Source organism: Dunckerocampus dactyliophorus, chromosome 14 (assembly GCF_027744805.1).
Source record: "Dunckerocampus dactyliophorus isolate RoL2022-P2 chromosome 14, RoL_Ddac_1.1, whole genome shotgun sequence".
NCBI classification, from domain to species: Eukaryota; Metazoa; Chordata; class Actinopteri; order Syngnathiformes; family Syngnathidae; genus Dunckerocampus; species Dunckerocampus dactyliophorus.
In genome coordinates this window covers 28351585-28370883 of record NC_072832.1, presented here as the reverse complement: position 1 = coordinate 28370883, position 19299 = coordinate 28351585, and the positions used below count along the sequence as shown (strand labels likewise).

General features: G+C 44.5%; 1 protein-coding gene across 3 annotated transcripts in view; it reads left to right on the top strand.

Annotated features, from left to right (window-relative positions):
* Positions 1-19299, top strand: part of LOC129193657 (cGMP-dependent protein kinase 1) — a 150018-nt gene that overhangs the window by 53616 nt on the left and 77103 nt on the right. For all 3 annotated transcript variants that reach the window (XM_054798087.1, XM_054798088.1, XM_054798086.1), the window contains exon 3: positions 4371-4484. In XM_054798087.1, coding sequence (XP_054654062.1) covers positions 4371-4484 — 114 coding nt within the window. The remainder of the gene's footprint in view (positions 1-4370; positions 4485-19299) is intronic.

The window sequence follows — 19299 nt, the reverse complement described above, 5'->3', positions numbered from 1 at the left end:
AAGAGGGCGTTAAAAACATCTCCGCCTCGACCTTTGCCTGCCCTCCTTAGCCAGCTCCTTACTGAGCATGTTGACATGCGGAGCAGAAAGAAAAGCTCCGAGACTCCCACGGCAACCTCGGCTAATGTTTATATCCCCGTGGACGTTGTTTTCACAGCCTCCAGTCAACTCATCTTCATGGTAGCTGCTGATCTGGGGATGGATATCAATCACCTTTCCTCTGAGACAAACATTCTCACCCCATCCGTCATCTCGCTTGACCCTCCAACCCTCACGGATGACGTGGGACTCCCTGGTCACCAATCACTGGACCGCTTTTGCTTTTTGACAACTAAGGTTGTCTTTTCAGTTTCAATTCAGAATGGCAACACATTGCAGACCTGTGGACCATTGTGGACCTTTAAATCTGAATCTACATCCAATCCTGGATCCCATTTTGGAAACTGGGAGCAGATTTGGATCGAATTGGATCAATGGAGTCCGGATTCTGGATTTATTTTTAGCTCAACAGGTTAGGAATGGAATTGGGTGTGTAGTTTCTGTATGCCCGCTGGATGAATTGATTGATAGTTTGGATCCTGATCTGGATCAATATCGTAGCTTTGCTGGCGTTTCAGGTGGCTGATCAGGTGTTTTTGTGTGCTCGATGTTTCCCCCCCCCCCATCGTGGAGCATTTGGTACACCAAGCATGTGAAATGTCTTCCTCTGGAAGTGAATGTTGGTTTCCAAGTGAGCCAAGGGGAAGTCGCGACAGGCCGTTGATGGTTATGATGTCGTAATTCCCTCCAATCGGCCCGATAATGAGCCCTGAAAGCATAAAATAATTTGCCGTTTTGACGTGAAAAGGTTTGTGTGTGGACACCCCCACAGTGTCCACATCTGCTCTCCTCTTTCTCACATGAGCGTAGACGTGTTCTAACATTGCCAGTTTACGGTACGCACCTCACAAGGACAGAAGCTCTGATTGGATGTCTTATGTATCTCAGCCCCGCCCCGTCTCCCAAAAACATCTGAGATTGGTTGTCCCTACCATCCGTAAGACCAAATGTGATTGGATTTTGATTTCTGTCAAGGTTTGTGCTGATGAAACTGTACGTTCATTTTGTCAACATGTATTTCTTATGATTCATTATCATCTCCTTTTTTGATGAGGAAAAAAGGCTGACAAAAACTATGAAAGAAAGCATTCATCAACAAAATCTACACTGACTTACAGTGTTTGTTTCTACTGTTTGGCCTATTCTCATTAAACTTGTGTTGATCACGTGACCCACGCCGCTCCGTCCCTGTGGAGCTTGAACAGCTCAATTCCAAAGGCACGCTTTAAACTCAATCGATTCTCAAAGGCTGACCTCTGAAATGAAAGCGCTCTGTTGCTTTCCTTATTCTTCTTTTCTCGTCAAACATCAGCTGCTGGCTGGGCCAATGCGTGAATCCGTTTGACGCTAGCAAGGATGGAGCACACATAGAATAGAATAGAATGGAAGGGATGTTTTCAGAGTAACAATTAAGAGATGCACAGTATCTTTTTTTCAAACAATACTGATAACTTTCTGCTTTTCAACACCGATTTGATATGGATAACTTTGTAATATCTACTTTTTTAAAATTTGGCTTTCTTAGACTTTAGTTTGTGCACATGTGGAGGAAAGAAGGACTGGAACTAATTAGGATGTGTTGATTTGTCCTAATGTTGAATATCATGACATCACTACTATCAGGAGAACCAGAGTATAGAGGGGGAGGAGCCACCTGCTGTGGCCCAGCAAGGTGCACTGTATTCGGGCACACGCTCAGAGCAGCTGGTGTGACGCCACGGAGGTCTCTTTTTTGCACTTTTCAAACGTTTCAGGTGGCTGATAAGGTTTTTTTTGTGGAGCATTTGGTACAACAAGCACGTGAAATGTCTTCCTCTTAAAGCAAGTGTTTGTTTACAAGTGAGCTCAAGGGAACTTACGACAGGCCGCTAACGTCACAGGCAGGAGAAAAAAGGAGCGCGTGATTTGCTCACCCGCACAGTACGGGTAATCTCACCTCATTGGAGCGTTGTTGTAAATGATCGATTATTGGACCTATTTTTAATGTTATCAGATTTATCAGTATGACGTCGGGATATTGTCAATAATCATTGGACTGATAATTATCATCGATCTTTTGAGCCGTGTTTACGGCACATAATAACTCTGCTGGTGATTTTCAATGAAACGTCTTCCACATTCAAGGCTGTGTTCCTCTTTTTGGAAAGCTGTTGCTTCATCAGCGTGGAAAACGCCTGGAGAACAAACCAGAAAGAAGAAACGAGGGCAGGAGAAAGCAGCAAGGACCAAAAATGGCAACACTTCGAAAGAAACTTTAGTGTTTTGTGTCACTCTGAGCGTTGTGGTGATAATAAAAGAAAATTCTGTTTTTTCTTTTTGGTCATTCCAGCTCCTTTTCAACAAGAAAATAAGATGATTGCCACTGTGGACAACTTGTCTTATTATCTTGCCATGACAAAACCTGGCAGTGTTGTCTTGCTTTGTGAATGGGAGTTGTTTAGTCCCTCGGGGGGGGCGGAGTTTCCCGGAAAGCATTTCCTCTTTCACGAGCCTCGTTTCAGGCACAGAGGAAAATGTGTGGATCAAGTGTTTTTTTTAAACAAGGTTTTAGCGTGGAGGCGCCACAGTAATTGGAGTATATTATTTTAATGAGCACTCGCTCGCCAAAGATCCTCTATGGCCCTCAAGAGACGGGAGAGCAGACTCGAGTTAAACTTGTGATAACAGCTGAAGCGTGTGATGATGATGGTGTGTTACTGAGGCGAACGCGTCCTTACGTTTACGTACTCATTCACTACACGAGTGGGGGGAAAGACCCTCACCCTTTCATACACAACCCAGCGAGGGCGGGATGTACTGGAGATGACACAGCGTGACGGAATGGGACACTTAGTTGCGTAACGGCATCGGTGTCTGTTGTCCTGTCAGACCATCAATGGCTTTCAACACAACAGGGATGAAACAAGCCAGTGCCAAGTGTTAAAGTATGCGCTCACGCCAGCTCCAAAGGTGGAATATTGGCAGGACAAGTTGCTCCGCTAATTCGGCGTAACAGCGGCACGGTGCGACAGCAACAAATACTTTCAACACAACAGGGAAGTGTGAAGGTTTCACACAGACAGCACGCTGCCGCTAGACAGGAAGGAAGGCAGATAAACACAGGCTGTACTGTTTGAAAGGGGCTGTAGATGTGACCTATTATTATTATTATTATTATTATTATTATTATTATTATTATTATTATTATTATACCAGACTTGTACAATCCTTATTCCTAATACCGGACAACACAATACACAAGATTAGGTATACAAGATAAGATGAGACGAGAATTGAACATGACTTTTGAAAAAATGTAAAATAATATATTGCAATCTACTCATTTCATTTCTACTACGTTACACTCTTCTGCACTCTGTGTGTATGCTAGCGGCCCCGCCTCCACCCACCGAGACAAAGAGACTGTATGGCTCACTCTGTTCATGCTGTTGTTCTATGGAACAAACGCGCCAAGGTGCTGAAAGCAATGCACAGAGTGAACTCTCTTCCTGCCTGTTGGGAGTAAAACAGACACGCGTGCACATGGAAATATATTGATGATCCACTTCATTTTCATTGACTGTGTCATTCATTCATTCATTCATTCATTCATTCATTATCGTCCCAGGCCGAGTGCCCACGATACATTTCCTCCAAACTGGCAGGAACTGTGCATTGCTTTCATCACCTGGATGTGTGTGTTCCATAGAACAACAGCTCGAACAGAGTGAGCCCTTTTGTCAGTCATACAGTCTCTTTGTCTCGGTGGGTGGAGGCGGGGCTGCTAGCATACACACAAAGTGCAGAAGAGTCTAACGTAGAGATGATATTAGTTTTTGTCATATATTTTTTCATTGCGTGTTTCTTAAAGGTAAAGTTCAAATCTGGTCTCGTCCTGGAAGAGCCAATCTCGAGTATTGTCTGGTGACCCCCCAATAAAGCTGGTTAATGGTGACCTTTGCGCCCGTGTCAGTCCATCAGTGTGTTTGACGTTGGTGCTGTCATGTTTTTCACTTGCTTGGGAGCTCAGCAGCCCCCATTGGAAGTCCCACATCACTAAGTCATCTTTTTCTTTTTCTAGCTCACTGAGCCAAGAGCATTCTGGCTGGATGCCCTCAAAAATGAAGTACAAGCTCTCACACTGTCCCACATGCACACACACAGTCTCATCACTACAACTGTGTGTGTGTGTGAGTGTATGCAGGACACCTGTGCGGGTTGTGAAATGTGTGCAGTGTAAAGTAGCAATGTGCCTGACGGCCCCGCCTGCTTGTCTCCGTGCATGTCTGCAGACGGGAAGGTGGAGGTGACCAAGGAGAGCCTGAAGCTGTGCACCATGGGCCCGGGGAAGGTGTTTGGAGAGCTGGCCATTCTCTACAACTGTACCAGGACCGCCACTGTCAAAAGTAAGACAGATAACAGCAACCACTCAAGTGCAGCCGAGGAGCCAATGCACGACTATACACTTTCCCTTTCACTCTCATTTCATTTTCTCTTTCGTTCTTAACCACACAGACAACAAACAGTCAACATGATTGACTGTAAAAGCATATCACATACACGCAGCATCAACCAACACAATCACTTGGTTGGCCACTTGTTGCTAGGCAGAGTTCAAACACACGGCACATACTCCAAGCATGCCTTCATTGTGGAAGCACCGTCAAACAACGTTTTACACTCTCATCTCATCTCGCTGCAGAAAAAGCACATTGTATTTCTGGTTGGGTTTCAGTTCTTTTTGAACCAAAAAGCTAATTATTTTTAGAAAGAAAACAACCTCTTTTGGGCAAAGATGATTAAAGGAAAAGTGCACTTTTTTTCATCCTCAATCCTGATGTGAGACATGAACACACGTCTTTCTCTTTTCTGTGCCTTCTAAAGATATAAAACAGATAAAAAGAGGCAGCTAATGAATGCAGGTAATGGGACACACCTATGAAAACACCTCCAAAAAGCTCCAACAAGGTTTAGTGGTTTTCTATCCATGCTAACAGCTACATTCATGATAACATGTCATACTTGTAGTATTTTGGGAACTTCCTTCCTGGCTGCATTGATTTCACATAGCAACATAGAAAGGAACGCTACACCTAGCATCAAAAACACCAACACAGCTCCAATATGTAGCATTACCTTTGGCTAATGTGTGGTGTAACTAGTTGCTAGCTGGCTAGTAGCTAGCCATGAGAAATCCCAGTGGTCTTCTCTCGTTACAACCATTTAGGTAGTGGTAATGTCTTCATTGGCCACTAAATGGTTTATTATTGTTATTGTTGATTTATTCTGTACAGCCGCCTAGCATCATATAATGCATGTCTGAAGTATGTTACATAGGTATCATCCATCCATCCATCCATCTTCTTCCACTTATCCGAGGTCGGGTCGCGTGGGCAGCAGAGAAGCCCAGACTTCCCTCTCCCCAGCTACTTTGTCCAGCTCCTCCCTCTGCTCCCAGGCCAGTTGCTTGTGTAGCCACACACACGGCGCCTATAAACAATTAGCTTGTGTAGCCACACACCTATAAACAATTAGCTTGTGTAGCCACACACCTATAAACAATTAGCTTGTGTAGCCACACACACGGCGCCTATGAACAATTAGCTTGTGTAGCCACACACCTATAAACAATTAGCTTGTGTAGCCACACACCCGGCACCTATAAACAATTAGCTTGTGTAGCCACACACCTATAAACAATTAGCTTGTGTAGCCACACACACGGCACCTATAAACAATTAGCTTGTGTAGCCACACACATGCCGCCTATAAACAATTAGCTTGTGTAGCCACACACCTATAAAAAATTAGCTTGTGTAGCCACACACCTATAAACAATTAGCTTGTGTAGCCACACACCTGGCGCCTATAAACACTCAGGATGGATGAGTGGCATCGTTGGCTCGGCTGTGATGACACATGACCAGACTTGAAGTGGGCTACGTTTTGTGCGGAACCCCGCCACACAAATGTCTCAGTGTCAGAGGCACGTGGCGACGGAGACTAAGGGGTCCGCCAGACGAGTACTTTGAATATTCATCCTGCTAGCGAGAGCGCAGATGGTGGATTGGTGGAGCTGCACTGAACCAGCATGTCAGGATGAGGAATACGTGTTGATGTCAGGCAGGAAATAAGAAAATGGCTGCAAAGGTCGTAAGAATAAACCAACTTCGGGTGATGGAAGGTTTCCTGCGTACGTCCTCACAAGACAATGCCTTCATGGAGTTTCAGTCTGTGACGCTACAACTCCTTCACGTCTTCATCAATCAGTACCAAACGTGTGTGGGAAACTTTATGGCTTCATAATTGGATCCTGTGGGATTTGAGTCCTTTGAGCGCCAAAACATTTCTTTGCACTCTTTTTTTTTCCTGGGGGGTCATCATTATTAATGTAATATTAGCCAACCAGCCTGTGTAAATATTATGACTACGTTTAACTCAGCAGATAATGTTTATTCCTCACTGTGGGTACGTTAAGATTGTTATGTGGTTAAGTCTTTGCAATGATTGTATATATACAGTATATATATATATGTACTGTATGTACAGTATACAGTATGTACTGTACAAGGCCACTGTTATTTGGATTTTTGAGGTTCTGTGTACCCTCACTGGCCACAATGGTCCGTAAACTGGAGCCCAAATACGTAAAAAAGACATCTTTACACAGATAATAATATAATAGTTTGAAGATGTTATTATTTAACAAAGTGTGGTATAAAGTGCTGCTAATATTGTGGTAAAGATGTCACTGTGGTTAAAAATGAGTATCATTTTGGGGCCAGTTTGTCCTTGTAGATTGAATGTCATGTGGAAGCGAGATGGCGTGCACAACTTGGCTGCAACCAGCAGAGGCGCTGTTGAGTTTGCCGTCTAAAGAAGTGATGCCATTGGACCGCATGTACTTGACTCAACTGATTCATTTACTGATTCATTTGTGAAGGTTGTACAGTGTTCCCTTGTTTATCGCGGGGGTTATGTTCCCAAAAGATCCTGCAATAAGTGAAAAAAGTAGCCAGCATATTTTTTTTTACAATAATTACATATGAAAGGCATCACCACACACTTTATACATTTTTCTCAGACAAGCATGAACTTGTTCTCACATTTTAGACACTCTCAAACCTTCCTTAGAATTTTAATGATCAACCTACAAGGTTGGACACAAGAATTGATGAAGTGACTCACACGTATTTCACTCATCTGGCCGCATTTCTTCGTCCTGGCGCCGTTCCACTGTTGCGCTTTTGGATCCTTGTTCAAACATTTTGCTGCAGTCGTCAGTGGTCGCAATTTCCTCCTCCTCCATGTAACAAACCCAAGATTCATTTATTCCGTAATGGCGCCCTAAGGCCGCGTAACTCCTCCCTTCCTTCAGCGCGTCCACAAGTCCAACATTTTGTGCGATGGTTGGCTTCCTCTGCCTTTTGGGTCCGGAACGTTTGGTCGACATTGTGGGTCTGCAAAAAGGTGGACCGCGATGGAGCGAGGGAACACCGTATTTCAAACGTTGACAATCAGAATGTCGGAGACACAAAGTAAAAACAAGAAAACCCCCCCCCAAAAGTTCATTTTTTAATAATGACCAATTTGCCAGGGGCCCTTGGAATGGTCTAGCGGCGGCCCCGATCAATACCACTCATCATAAATACATAGAAAGATCCATGTGATCGGTATCGGCCGATCTCACTCATGCATGATCGGTATCGGAATGGGCAGCTTAAAACCCGATGGGAGCATCCTTATTCTAAAGTCCTGTTTGCATGCCAGCGTTTTAATGGAAGGGTGTTAGCATAGAGAGCATGGACATCATCTTCCCACACATCAACAGCGCCTCTGCTGGTTGCAGCTGAGAAGTGCGCCTCATTCAGAAACAATCAGTGCAGCATGAATTCCACTCAGACTTTTTAACAATCAATGAATTGATAATGACGCTCATGTCTTGTTAAGACCACACTCAGCTGGGAGATATGAATGAATGCATGAGGGCTTGGGGCTTCGGAGGCCAAAGGGGGTCTAGTGGAGACATGATGGAGTCACTTTGATGAAGGCTTCAAGGTTGCCAGCCCCCTGCTGACCCCTTTCATATCCCATGAGCCACTGCACCGACCTAACCTAGCAGTGTGCCTCCCTCATCCTGTTGCTATGGCAACAGGTACCCATGTGGGGGCGTAGGAGGGAGATGGGACGAGGAGCCAACTCCAATGACATGAAAAAGTCCCTTTTTGTTTAGCGCCTTGGTTCCCAAAGTGGGGCACGCCAATTGTCATAGGGGGTACGTGAATAAAAATGGAGAACAATTAGCGCCTAACACTCACAATTCCGAGTGCGCCTGAACGCCTCACGGCGCAAGGAGAACGCAGCAGAAAGGAGACAGAGCGTGAAGTTGTTCATTGCTCTGCGTGCATCATATGAATAAGTCAGATTGATGATTATTTTGGGCATTTAGTGTTTCATCTACATTTAAAGCGGTGTTCCAATTAATCCCCGCCTGCCACTGTGAGTGGGGGTCCCCCCCAAAATGAGGCTTTATCGTGATTGTTGGTTGTATGTATTTTTGTATTTTGGACACTGCTTTCTCCATCCATCCACATTTTCTATGCCTCTTATCCTCTTTAGGGTCACGGGGGCATGCTGGAGCCTATACCAGCTGGCTTTGGGCGAGAGGCGGGGTACACCCTGGACTGGTCGCCATCCAATCACAGGGCACATATAGACAAACAACCACCTATGGACAATTTAGAGTCGCCAATTACCTTGAATGTGGGAGGAAACCCACGCACGGGGAGGACATGCAAACTCCACACAGAGATGAGTGAGAGAGATGCGAACTCAGGTCGTCCCGATGTCCTGACTGTGTGGCCAACATGCTCAACGCTCGGCCGCCGTGCGGCTACTGCTTTGTCGTGATTATTCAACTTTGCCCTTCAATTTGGTTTGAAATAAAAGTGCAGATTAAAGCACAGACTTCATGAGAGGACAACATCATTGAAGCTCACATTGAAGCCATTTAAACGGAAGGATTCCAACATCGGACTGGAATAAAAGACATGAAGGATGATGACTTTCTATTTCTCAGTGCTCATGTCACACCTAGCAAAATACACATTTGGGACCTGGAATTCCTATAAAATTGATGAACCGATTCATTATGTTGCATATTTCAGGTCAATGAAGATAAAAAGGTGTACGTATTAAGCGTGCAGGAGTAGGGGGTACACGGCTCATGGCTTCAGGTCAAATGTCTGAAGGGGTACGTGGCTGTGAACAGTTTGGGAAGCACTGGTTTAGCGTATCCCTCCCCATCCTTCATGTGCAGGAGGTCACCTCTTCCAGCACGGTGTACGCATCGCCAACTCACAAACTCTTCCTCATCCTCCACCACACCTTCGCAGGACGCATTTAGAGACACTAGGACTCCAAACGTATTATAACAAAGCATTGGACACCAGCGTGTAACAACTACTCAAGTTCACTCCAGCCGTCTTCTATTTGCCACACAAAAAGGAGACGGCCCAATTTCATAAACGTGTTAGTGTCTCGTAGCGTTACTATTCTTACTGTCACGGGTGGTGTGAAGCCGGTAATTAGGATGCCAAGATGCACAGAAGAGACAAATGTCTGTGGAACAAGTCCACAAAAGTATAACAAGAAAAAAAATGCTAACAGGTAAAAAGTACAACATACAGTAAACTCCAGGCCTCGTCGCTGGAAAAATACTACAACAAAAAGACCAACTAAGGACGCTGCGTACTCACGAAAGTAGCAGAAACAAAAAATACTAGACTAACAAAAGACACTGCCGAAAAAACGAGCCGGACAAAAATAACAAGAATGAAATAGCTGCTGAAAACCAAGCAGTATACAAAAATACAAAGTGCAAACAAAAAGCCACTGCTGCAGTCCAGCAAGCAGGGAGGACTAGGACTTACGTAGACCAGAAAGCTGGGGTACAAGGACATAACCAGACTATGAGAGCAGGAATCAGGCTAGCATGGGAAGACAATCTGGCAACAGGTTGGTGACAGCACAGTCTAAGTAGTCCCAGAGATAATAGAGATAATAGAGATAATTGTCTGCAGGTGTGCAGGAGCCCCTCCCACATGAGTGAACAGGTGTGCTGCAACAAATAACAGACAGAGGGCAGCAGAGCAGCACCGCAGCTCATGACACTTACTCGACTGTGTTAGAAAGTGAGATACTGGTCCAAATACTAAATTCAGAGGAATTGATTGTGTAGGTTATTTTTAGATTGTGTTATATCGACCTATCCTCCGCAGTGAGAGGAGCCAGATGGCTTGGGGTGGCTTGGGCATCTGGTCAGGATGCCTCCCTGGGGAGGTGTTCAGGGCAAGTCCGACCGGTAGGAGGCCTCGGGGAAGACCCAGGACACGTTGGAGAGACTATGTCTTTCAACTGGCCTGGGAACGCTTTGGAATCTGCGGGGAGGAGCTGGACCAACTGGCCGGGGAGAGGAAAATCTGGGCTTCCCTGCTTAGGCTGCTGCCATTCAGATAAGTGGTAGAAGATGGATGGATGGATATATGGACCAGCTTATGGGTGCCGCACACGGCAGGCGACATGGCCTCGAATTCATTCATCTTCACTGGAACCTGCGCCATAGGGCGATTATCATGAGTCACAGGTCAGCCAAGCGACACGAGAAATTTGTGCGTGTGAAAGTTTGTGATCACGCATGTCATCGTGCACACGCTGGCTTGCGGCGCCATCCCAGGAAGTTGAAAAATGTTTAACTACTCATCGCTGCAGCGAGCGCTTCATTCATCGACCAATCCGAGGACAGGATGCTACTCAGTGTGCTTTCGCAGGTATACACGGAGGGAAAGTAATACTTCCTTCTTACTTATCATGCATGCAACGTGTGAGACTTTGGAGGTTTGCATGAAGCAAACTCTGGTTATCACTGTTGCTGTGTCGCAGCGGTGGTTTACAAGCTATTATCTCATCTTTAAAAATACATAAAGGCCCATTTTTTATCTCATGCCGTATATTCCAAGTCATTTGTCATCGTGTGTCTGCTGTCTCCCAGTCAGGGTTTGAGGGAAAAAGCATAATTCTTCAATGTGAGGAGATTATGAAGATCATCACGCTGGTATTCTGTTCCACTGGCTGCAGGCTGTCCAAAGTCACGTGGCAGCCTGACTAAATACGTTCACGTGAAAGGAGACGATCGCTATTGGAAGGTGGATAGAAATCAGACATCATCAGGTGACGTGACGTTGCAGGGATGACACACTCTGCTAGTCATGCTAGGATTACTTCCATCTGTGTGAGAGCGTTTGTTCGCTGTGCGATGGGAACATCCTCGGTGGAGTGCAGTTTTATCAGAAGTTTTAACATAACCGCAAGGATAACATTCATGGCTGCAGTGGAGCTATTTCTTTTTTTAAGTATGTAGCGTCCTTTTGTCTTCCTCGGCCTCAGACGGCAGCCTTTTGTCAACTAAACTGTCATTGGCTCTTCTGGGACTGATGCCGATATCAACCGATATCGATATGTGCAACATCACGTATTAGCTTTCGTGCAAGGACTGGACTTACTACCTTTTTATGTATTACTATTACTATTATTGTTTATTATTTATTATTGCATTCCAAATTTGATCTGATCTGTTCCGTATTTATTTATGTATTTTTATTATTTTCCTTATCTCTCATGTCTTGCCTTAGTTGGTTTATTTTGTGATTAAGTGATTGTGTAATCGGGCCGGTAATGTCAGTTGGTCGATATTATCAGATATCACTACTTTTTTTTTTCATTCCGATACCAATAACTCTCTGCTTCTCAATAACCACCAACTTTTTTATATATACTTTTTAAAAATGTATATGTATAAGTGTAGTTTGCGCACACCTCTGTGATGACATGACTACTACCACATCACTACTACCAGGAGAACCAGAGTATAGAGGGGGAGGAGCCACCTGCTGTGGCCCAGCAGGGTGCACTGTATTCGGGCACACGCTCCGAGCAGCCGGTGTTTTTTGTGTGCCTGATGCTTTTTTCCCCTCATCATGGAGCATTTGGTACAACCTCCCTCTTTAAGGGAATGTTTAACAGGCCATTAACGTCACAGGCAGGAGATAAAAGGAGCGCTTGATTTGCTCACCTGCACAGTACATGTAATCTTGCCTCATTGGAGTGTTTTTGCTTTGTTATTATTGGTTATCGGAGCTATTTTTAATGTTTTCAGATTTATCGGTATGATGTCATAATTCCCTCATATTGGTCCGATAACGCTAGTTCACCCCTAGTTCAAATACTTTCACAAAAGATATAAATATAACGGATATTCATCTATTTTAATAATAATTATAATAATAATAATACATTATTATCAATAATTATTAATAATACCTTTTATCTGTTGGCACTTTTCAAAAGCCAATGTCACCTTATATAAAATATCAAATAAAAATAATAATACAACGGAGGAGCAGCCAGTCACTTAATACTAAACATTCAAGGTCAAGAGGAGGAAGCAGTTTTAAGTAAAAATGTGGAGTGAGTGCAGTAGACGGAAGAAGAGCGTTCCAGAGTCTGGCTGCTGAGCATCTGAGAGTAGTCATGTTGAAGCCTGGAGTGGCGAGCAGGGCAGCGGATGATGTATTGAGCGGGACGGGACGTGGTGGGAGATCAAGTCATGCACGCACGGGGGCGCCAGGTCATGGAGTGCTTTGAAGGTTATGAGGAGGAATGCGTTGTCGGACAGGAAGCCAGTGGAGGTTAGCGAGAACGGGTGTGATGTGTTCGCCGTATTTGGTGTCGGCAATCATCCTGGCAGCGCAGTTGTGAATAAGCTGAAGTTGAAGCGTGAAGCTGTGTGGAAGACCAGCGAGAAGGGCAGTACAGTATTCAAGGCGAGAGGCAACCAAAGGATGAATGAGAATTTGTGTGCTGGGAGAGAGAGGGGCGGAGTTGGAGATGTTGCGAAGATGGGAGAAGGCCGTGCGTGAAAATGATCCATGTGGGATTCATGTGGGAATATACTTTAACACTCAGAAGAAACAACACTGAAAAAAGGAATCTAGCGGCTGGAGAAGTACACTGAGGTGCTAACACCGCAGGCTGTGACGTGGGAGACCAGGCTTCCCGGGCAGGCGTTTACGTTACAAACGTGAGTTTGTTCCTCAAAACAAAGACATCACTTAAGTTGAGTTGAATTGCAGTTTCAAGGCAGCAGGTGAACTCAGATTTGCTAACTAAATGGACTAAAAAGGTTTTTAGTCAGTGCAGTCGTCCCGCGTTCATGGCTCGCTTTCATTAGTTCCAGACTCGACTGTGATAAGTTCATTTCCCATAAATAGGACTCCTTATTTATAAATGGAATATTTTCATAGCAATGTTTACCACCTTCTAAATAGTTTTTTTAAACATGATTAGAGCCCTCTAGACATGAAATAACATCCCTATAGTCACTTTTACACTCCTATTAGCCAACATAGTAGATATAATCAGAGAAAATAAGACTTTGTAGGGGAGTTGATGGCAGAGACAACATTGAAAAAAAAATCTAGTCGCTGAAAAAAGTACATTTAAAAACAGTCACATGCATTTTTAAAAATGCAAAATTGTGCAATAAATGAATGAAAAGGATATTGAAGAAACATCTCCCAATTGAATATGGATTCCACAGATGCGTGATGATGCATAAAGCAGCATGCATGGATGACACGCTGCTGTTAATGACCGGCATGGATGTGCTCAATCTTCATCCAAACTGACATTTCCTCACTCCTCATTCCTGCCATGAATTCATATTTCTACTAAGCTAGCTAATAGAGACAAGAATGATGAACGAGTCTTCATTACCGTGATGAAGGATATGAATTTCCCACAGGTGGTGACTACGGAAGACATCCTTTAGCAAGAAGACATGTGTGATGATGACATCTCCATACGTGCTGCTCAATAGAGAATACTTTATGAAATATGCTAAAACACACACGGGAGGACGGGGGGGATGCTTCTGACGAGGACGTGTGGCGGTTCAGATGTTTAGGAAGCCTCCTTCTCCAACGGGAACCTTCATCTCTGTAATCAAAGTGCGAGGGAAGAAGAACAAGTGCTTGCAGATGATGTCTGCTCATTGTGGAGCGTCACTGTCGTGTTATGCCGGAGAACATGATTGACTTTCCATCATAAAATATGCTGCTGCTGCTGCTGCTGCTACGCCTGTCACTCTTTGTGGACTTCATTGAATTCATTCATTCCATATTTGACCCCAAGGGTTGCAATCTTTCTTCTCCAACGGAGTCATCAACTGCAAGTCAGGTCATTTCTAGCAAGTACAGACGCCCCTCGTTTATGGCGGTTAATTAGTTCCAGACTTGAATTTCCAACAAACAGGATTCCTTATTTATAAAAGGAATATTTTCATAGTAATGTCATACCACCTTCTAAATACGCTTTTAAACATTATTAGAGCTCTCTAAACATGAAATAACACCCCTATAGTCACCTTTACACTCTCCTATAGAAGTCTTGTTTTCTCTTATTATGTCTATCAAGATTCAAGATTGAAGAGTTTTATTGTCATGTGCATAATAAAACAGGCATTATACTATACAATGACATTCTTATTCTGTTCTCCCAAGAAAAGAAAGAAAACACAAGAAAGAATAAGAACATAAGAAACATAAATACCAATAAATTAAGCAACAACAACAGAAGAGACATTAATACAGATAAATAATACAAATAAATAAATAAAGTGCTATGAGTGTGTGTGTGTGTTGCATGCGTGTGTGAGTGCTTCGTTGAGAAGCCTGATGGCCTGTGGGTAAAAGCTGTTTGCCAGCCTTGTGGTCCTGGACTTCAAACTCCTGTAGCGTCTGCCTGACGGTAGGAGTGTGAATAATGAGTGTTGTGGATGTGTGCTGTCCTTGATGAGGTTGTGTGTTCTTCGTAGGACTCTAGTTTTATAAATGTCTTGCAGTGAGGGGAGGGCTGCCCCAACAATGTTCTGTGAGGTCTTGATCACCCGCTGGAGTGCCTTCCTATCACGTGTTGTACAGTTACCGTACCAAACAGTGATGGAGGCGGTAAGGACACTTTCCATAGTGCATCTGTAGAAGCAACTCAGGATTGTGGTGGACATGCCAAATTTCCTCAGTCTTCTCAGGAAGTACAGTCTCCTTTGGGACTTCTTCAGAATTTGTTGGGTGTTGTGAGACCAGGTGAGGTCCTCGCTGATGTGTGTGCCAAGGAACTTGAAGGTTTTCACCCTCTCCACCTCAATCTCATCAATGTATTTGGTAATACATTAGCCAATACAGTAGATGAATCTTATTGGGTAATACATTAGCCAATACAGTAGATGAATCTTATTGGGTAATACATTAGCCAATACAGTACATAATAATGGGCACCACACGTGGGAGGCGACATGGCTTCTACCCTATTCATTTTTAATGGAACCTGTGCGATAGGACGATCATCACGAGTCACTGTCCAGCCAAGCAACACGTGAAACGTGTGTGTGTGAAAGTTTGTGCTTGTGCATGTCATTGTGCAAACGCTGGCTTTCGACACCATCCCAGAAAGTTGAAAAACTTTCAGCTTTTCATCGCTGTCGCCCAGACGAGGACCAATCAGCGGGAGTTTCATTGATCAACCAATGACCGGACAGAATGCTAATCTGTATGCTCTCGTGTCATACTTGCCGTGTCAGATTTCTCTGAGCTATTTGACATTTCTAACAAGGAAGAGAGAAAAAAGCAGTTGGTGCCAGAGTAAACATATCTGGTAAGTTGACATTCTTTTACACGGACATTTATGGAAGTTTATCTTCAACACTAGCAAATCCCGTACTAGCAAGAGTACTCCATCAACACCGGCCGCTTTTCTTCCTGAACTACTTTGACAACCCCCGATTCCTTCCACATCTGACAGCCAATCAAAACCGTGGGAGACTCGTACAATTGGCTCCTGATGTGAAGACGTCTCTCATCGGTGTAGCTGGTCACAGCCGCTCATCGCCTCCCATTTGCAGGGTTTGCTACGTGCTGGCGATGAGTTTCGCCAATCGCAGTCGTTTGTTGCCTCCCGTGTGTGGCGGCAACCAGAGAAAATAAGACAAATAAGACAGTTTACCTTGTAGGGGGGCAGAATTGATGGTGGACAGGAAGGGGGTTCAGAGTTGAGTTGTAGCTTGTTATGGGCTGTGGCCACAATAGTAACCCGTGTTTTTATTATGATGTTAGCAAGAACTTGGCGGAGAAACAGAACAGAACCCCTTCCAACATCTGAACATTGCGCTCATCCCAGACATTCAGGCTATTTCCATATGCTAATAATCACCACTTCCCCCCGAATTCCACATTTTCCAACCACAGATTCCCTTTGATCTGAAGAATTTTACAACTTTTACAATTTTACAACAATTTTCCCACAGACTAAGAGCATTCCAAAACCAAAGCTTCAGCTCATTCATCACATTCATCCTGTTTACCCAGACCAAACATTGCCATTGAAATGAATGGAATTGTCCCTCATTTCTCAACACATTCAAAGCATTCCGACATCAGAGCATTCAGGATAGCAACTTCCCACAATGCCTGTGAACATCGTCATGCATGCAGGTCATTGCATGGAATGGATGGTGACTGGACTGTTCAGGTTGTCTTAGAAGACCTTTCGCCTCTCATCTGAGCAGGCTTCATCAGTTCATGCTCAAAGACCAGCCAGACTAGATAGGACAGCTCCAGTCTGAGAGCTTGGTGCAAGATCCAGTCTATGTGTCCTGTAAAGGAGGAGGCAGGTCCAGACAAGAATGGTGGGCTCTTTAGCCAGGATACAACAGAGTGGGGCCTCTACCTGCCATTTGATATGATGTACTGGTGTTACTGTGCCATGTATTTAATGAAACACATGGTCTCAAGAAATGTTGTCAATAATATCGATTATTGACAATAATGTGGAGGACAATTATTGTCCAGCAAAGCTTGTTATGGTGACCGGCCAAAAATCCCCACTTCTCCCACAATTCCACATTGTCTGTGCAGCTTCAGCATTCACATGCTTCCTACAGAAACGTCCTTCCCTGTTGAGATGCTTGTCTTGGTGAGGAAGAGGAAGCAACAGAGGAAGGAAGCGAAGCTTGTGATTGCACTCCTAATAAGCGCATCCCTTAATTACCCATGCAATAAAAGGAAGGTGGGAGCAGAGGAGTTGGGGGGGGCACATACAAAAGATAAATGAGCAATAAAAAGGAGTCAAAATGTCACATTTGTATGCCAGCACTTTCTAATGATTGTTGACAAATAAAGCTAATTACCTGACATCCAATTTGTGGGGCTGACTCCTTCCTAACGAGAGGCGGAGGTGTTTGGCCGTCAAGCCAGACGGAACGGCATTTTAGCAGATACGCAAAAGACAAAGCGGCAACAGAGGACCGAAAGAAGGAGACAGACAGAAAAGGCTTTGAGAGATGGAAATCCCAAGGGAGAATCAGTGTTTCTCTGGGCTGCCATGGCAACACTGCCAGCAGACAGCTGGAAGAATGAAACACGCATGTCATCACCATGGCTGTCTCCAGTCACCCTGCTTGTGTGGGACGTGTCTCTCTACTTGGATGGAAGTCTTTCCATTGGGCTGCGGACACACAGGTCACTTCCAATTGTTTCCCTCATAAGTGATTTTCTGATCTGATTTTCTCGCGTCAGCGTGAACAGCACAATCCCATTTCTTCAAACGCGACTAAGGCCTCATTCGTATGTGGATGTAAATGTGATATGTATGCAGTCAGGTGGCATATATCCCACCTGTATGTCATGGAAAGGCGTGGTTTATCATGCAAGACTTGGAGGAAGGCACTCACCCTTGTAGGCAAATGTTCTTCTTCTCATTTGAAATGGATTTTAAAAAGGGGTTAGCGAAGCAGCTCTTGTGTTTCACCACTCCTGCCTCAGACACCCACCACACCCACCACACACCTTGGAGCAGACGTGGCAGCAGGTTGTCCAGGAAGTGCCATAGCCAACATTCTTCTTAATCTCCTGCATGGAATCGTCTAGATCAGTAGTCTCAGACTTGCGGCCCCCGGGCCAACTGCGGCCCCCGGGACGATAGTTTGTGGCCCCCGTCTTAATATGAAAGATTAATATTAGTTTGGCCCGCAAGTTTGATATGAATGACACTTATCGTGTGCGGAGCTGAACGCACCAATCACGGTGAGGTATATGGCTCTTGAGGGCGGGACCTCGGCTGAACGAACCAATCACGGTGAGGTATTTGGCTCTTGAGGGCGGGACCTCGTCCGGGCAGTACGTCCAACGCCTCACCGCCTTCACTCGCTCATTCACTCATTCATTGATAAGCCGTGAAGCCGCTCGGCGCCGGCACTTCTCTGCCCACCTTTGCTCAAAAATGAAGGAGGCGCTGTGATCTGTGATCCAGCGTATGTCTGTCTGTAGCGATCTCCATCATGGCCGATGCCGCTCAGAGAGCTGCTGTGTGTTTGTTCTTCTCCCAAACTCCGACCTATGTAACAGTGCACTTTTAATTTCTCCTTTTACGTGTAATTACACAAAGATGGCTTTTATTTTGACACACCTTTACAGTACATTACTTCATGGACGTCTTTGGCGCTTCCTGCCCCCTTCCTCCTATCCAACTCTAGTGTTTCTGCTTTTCTTCATTCATATTTCATATTCATATTCCTTCTTCCCTGTTTCTGTAACCCTGGGGGAAGAAGCTATGCTTTCTCCATATTCCACTTTACATAATCTATCATTAATGTCCTTTACATACTGTCATCCATCCCTTTTATCACTATAACTTTGTACATGGTTTCATTTTTGAACCCTTTATGCTTTCTCCATATTCCACTTTTCATAAAGAACTGTTAATACAGACTGGGACGCTGGGTGCGTGTGGAACAGTTAATTCCGGATCCCAAGATGCGGAGGACAAATGGTGGTAAAGAACAGGCTTTTAATAGTCTCTGTAGTACTTGTGAACAAAAAACAACGGTGCCAGCTGAAAACAAAAGGGCACAGCGACAAAACTGGAAAAACACTGTGGAGTAACAATACCAGGCTTGACAGAGCTACGGGACGTGTAGCAAAACTGCCAGGAGGAGAACCTTGGAAGTAGCAGCTGGAAGTGTGGCTTGGCGTAGTGTCAAAAGGCAGTGACAGGTGAGTTTAAATTGGTAAGTTAATTGACGAGCAGCTGCAGAACATCCCGCAGCTCCGC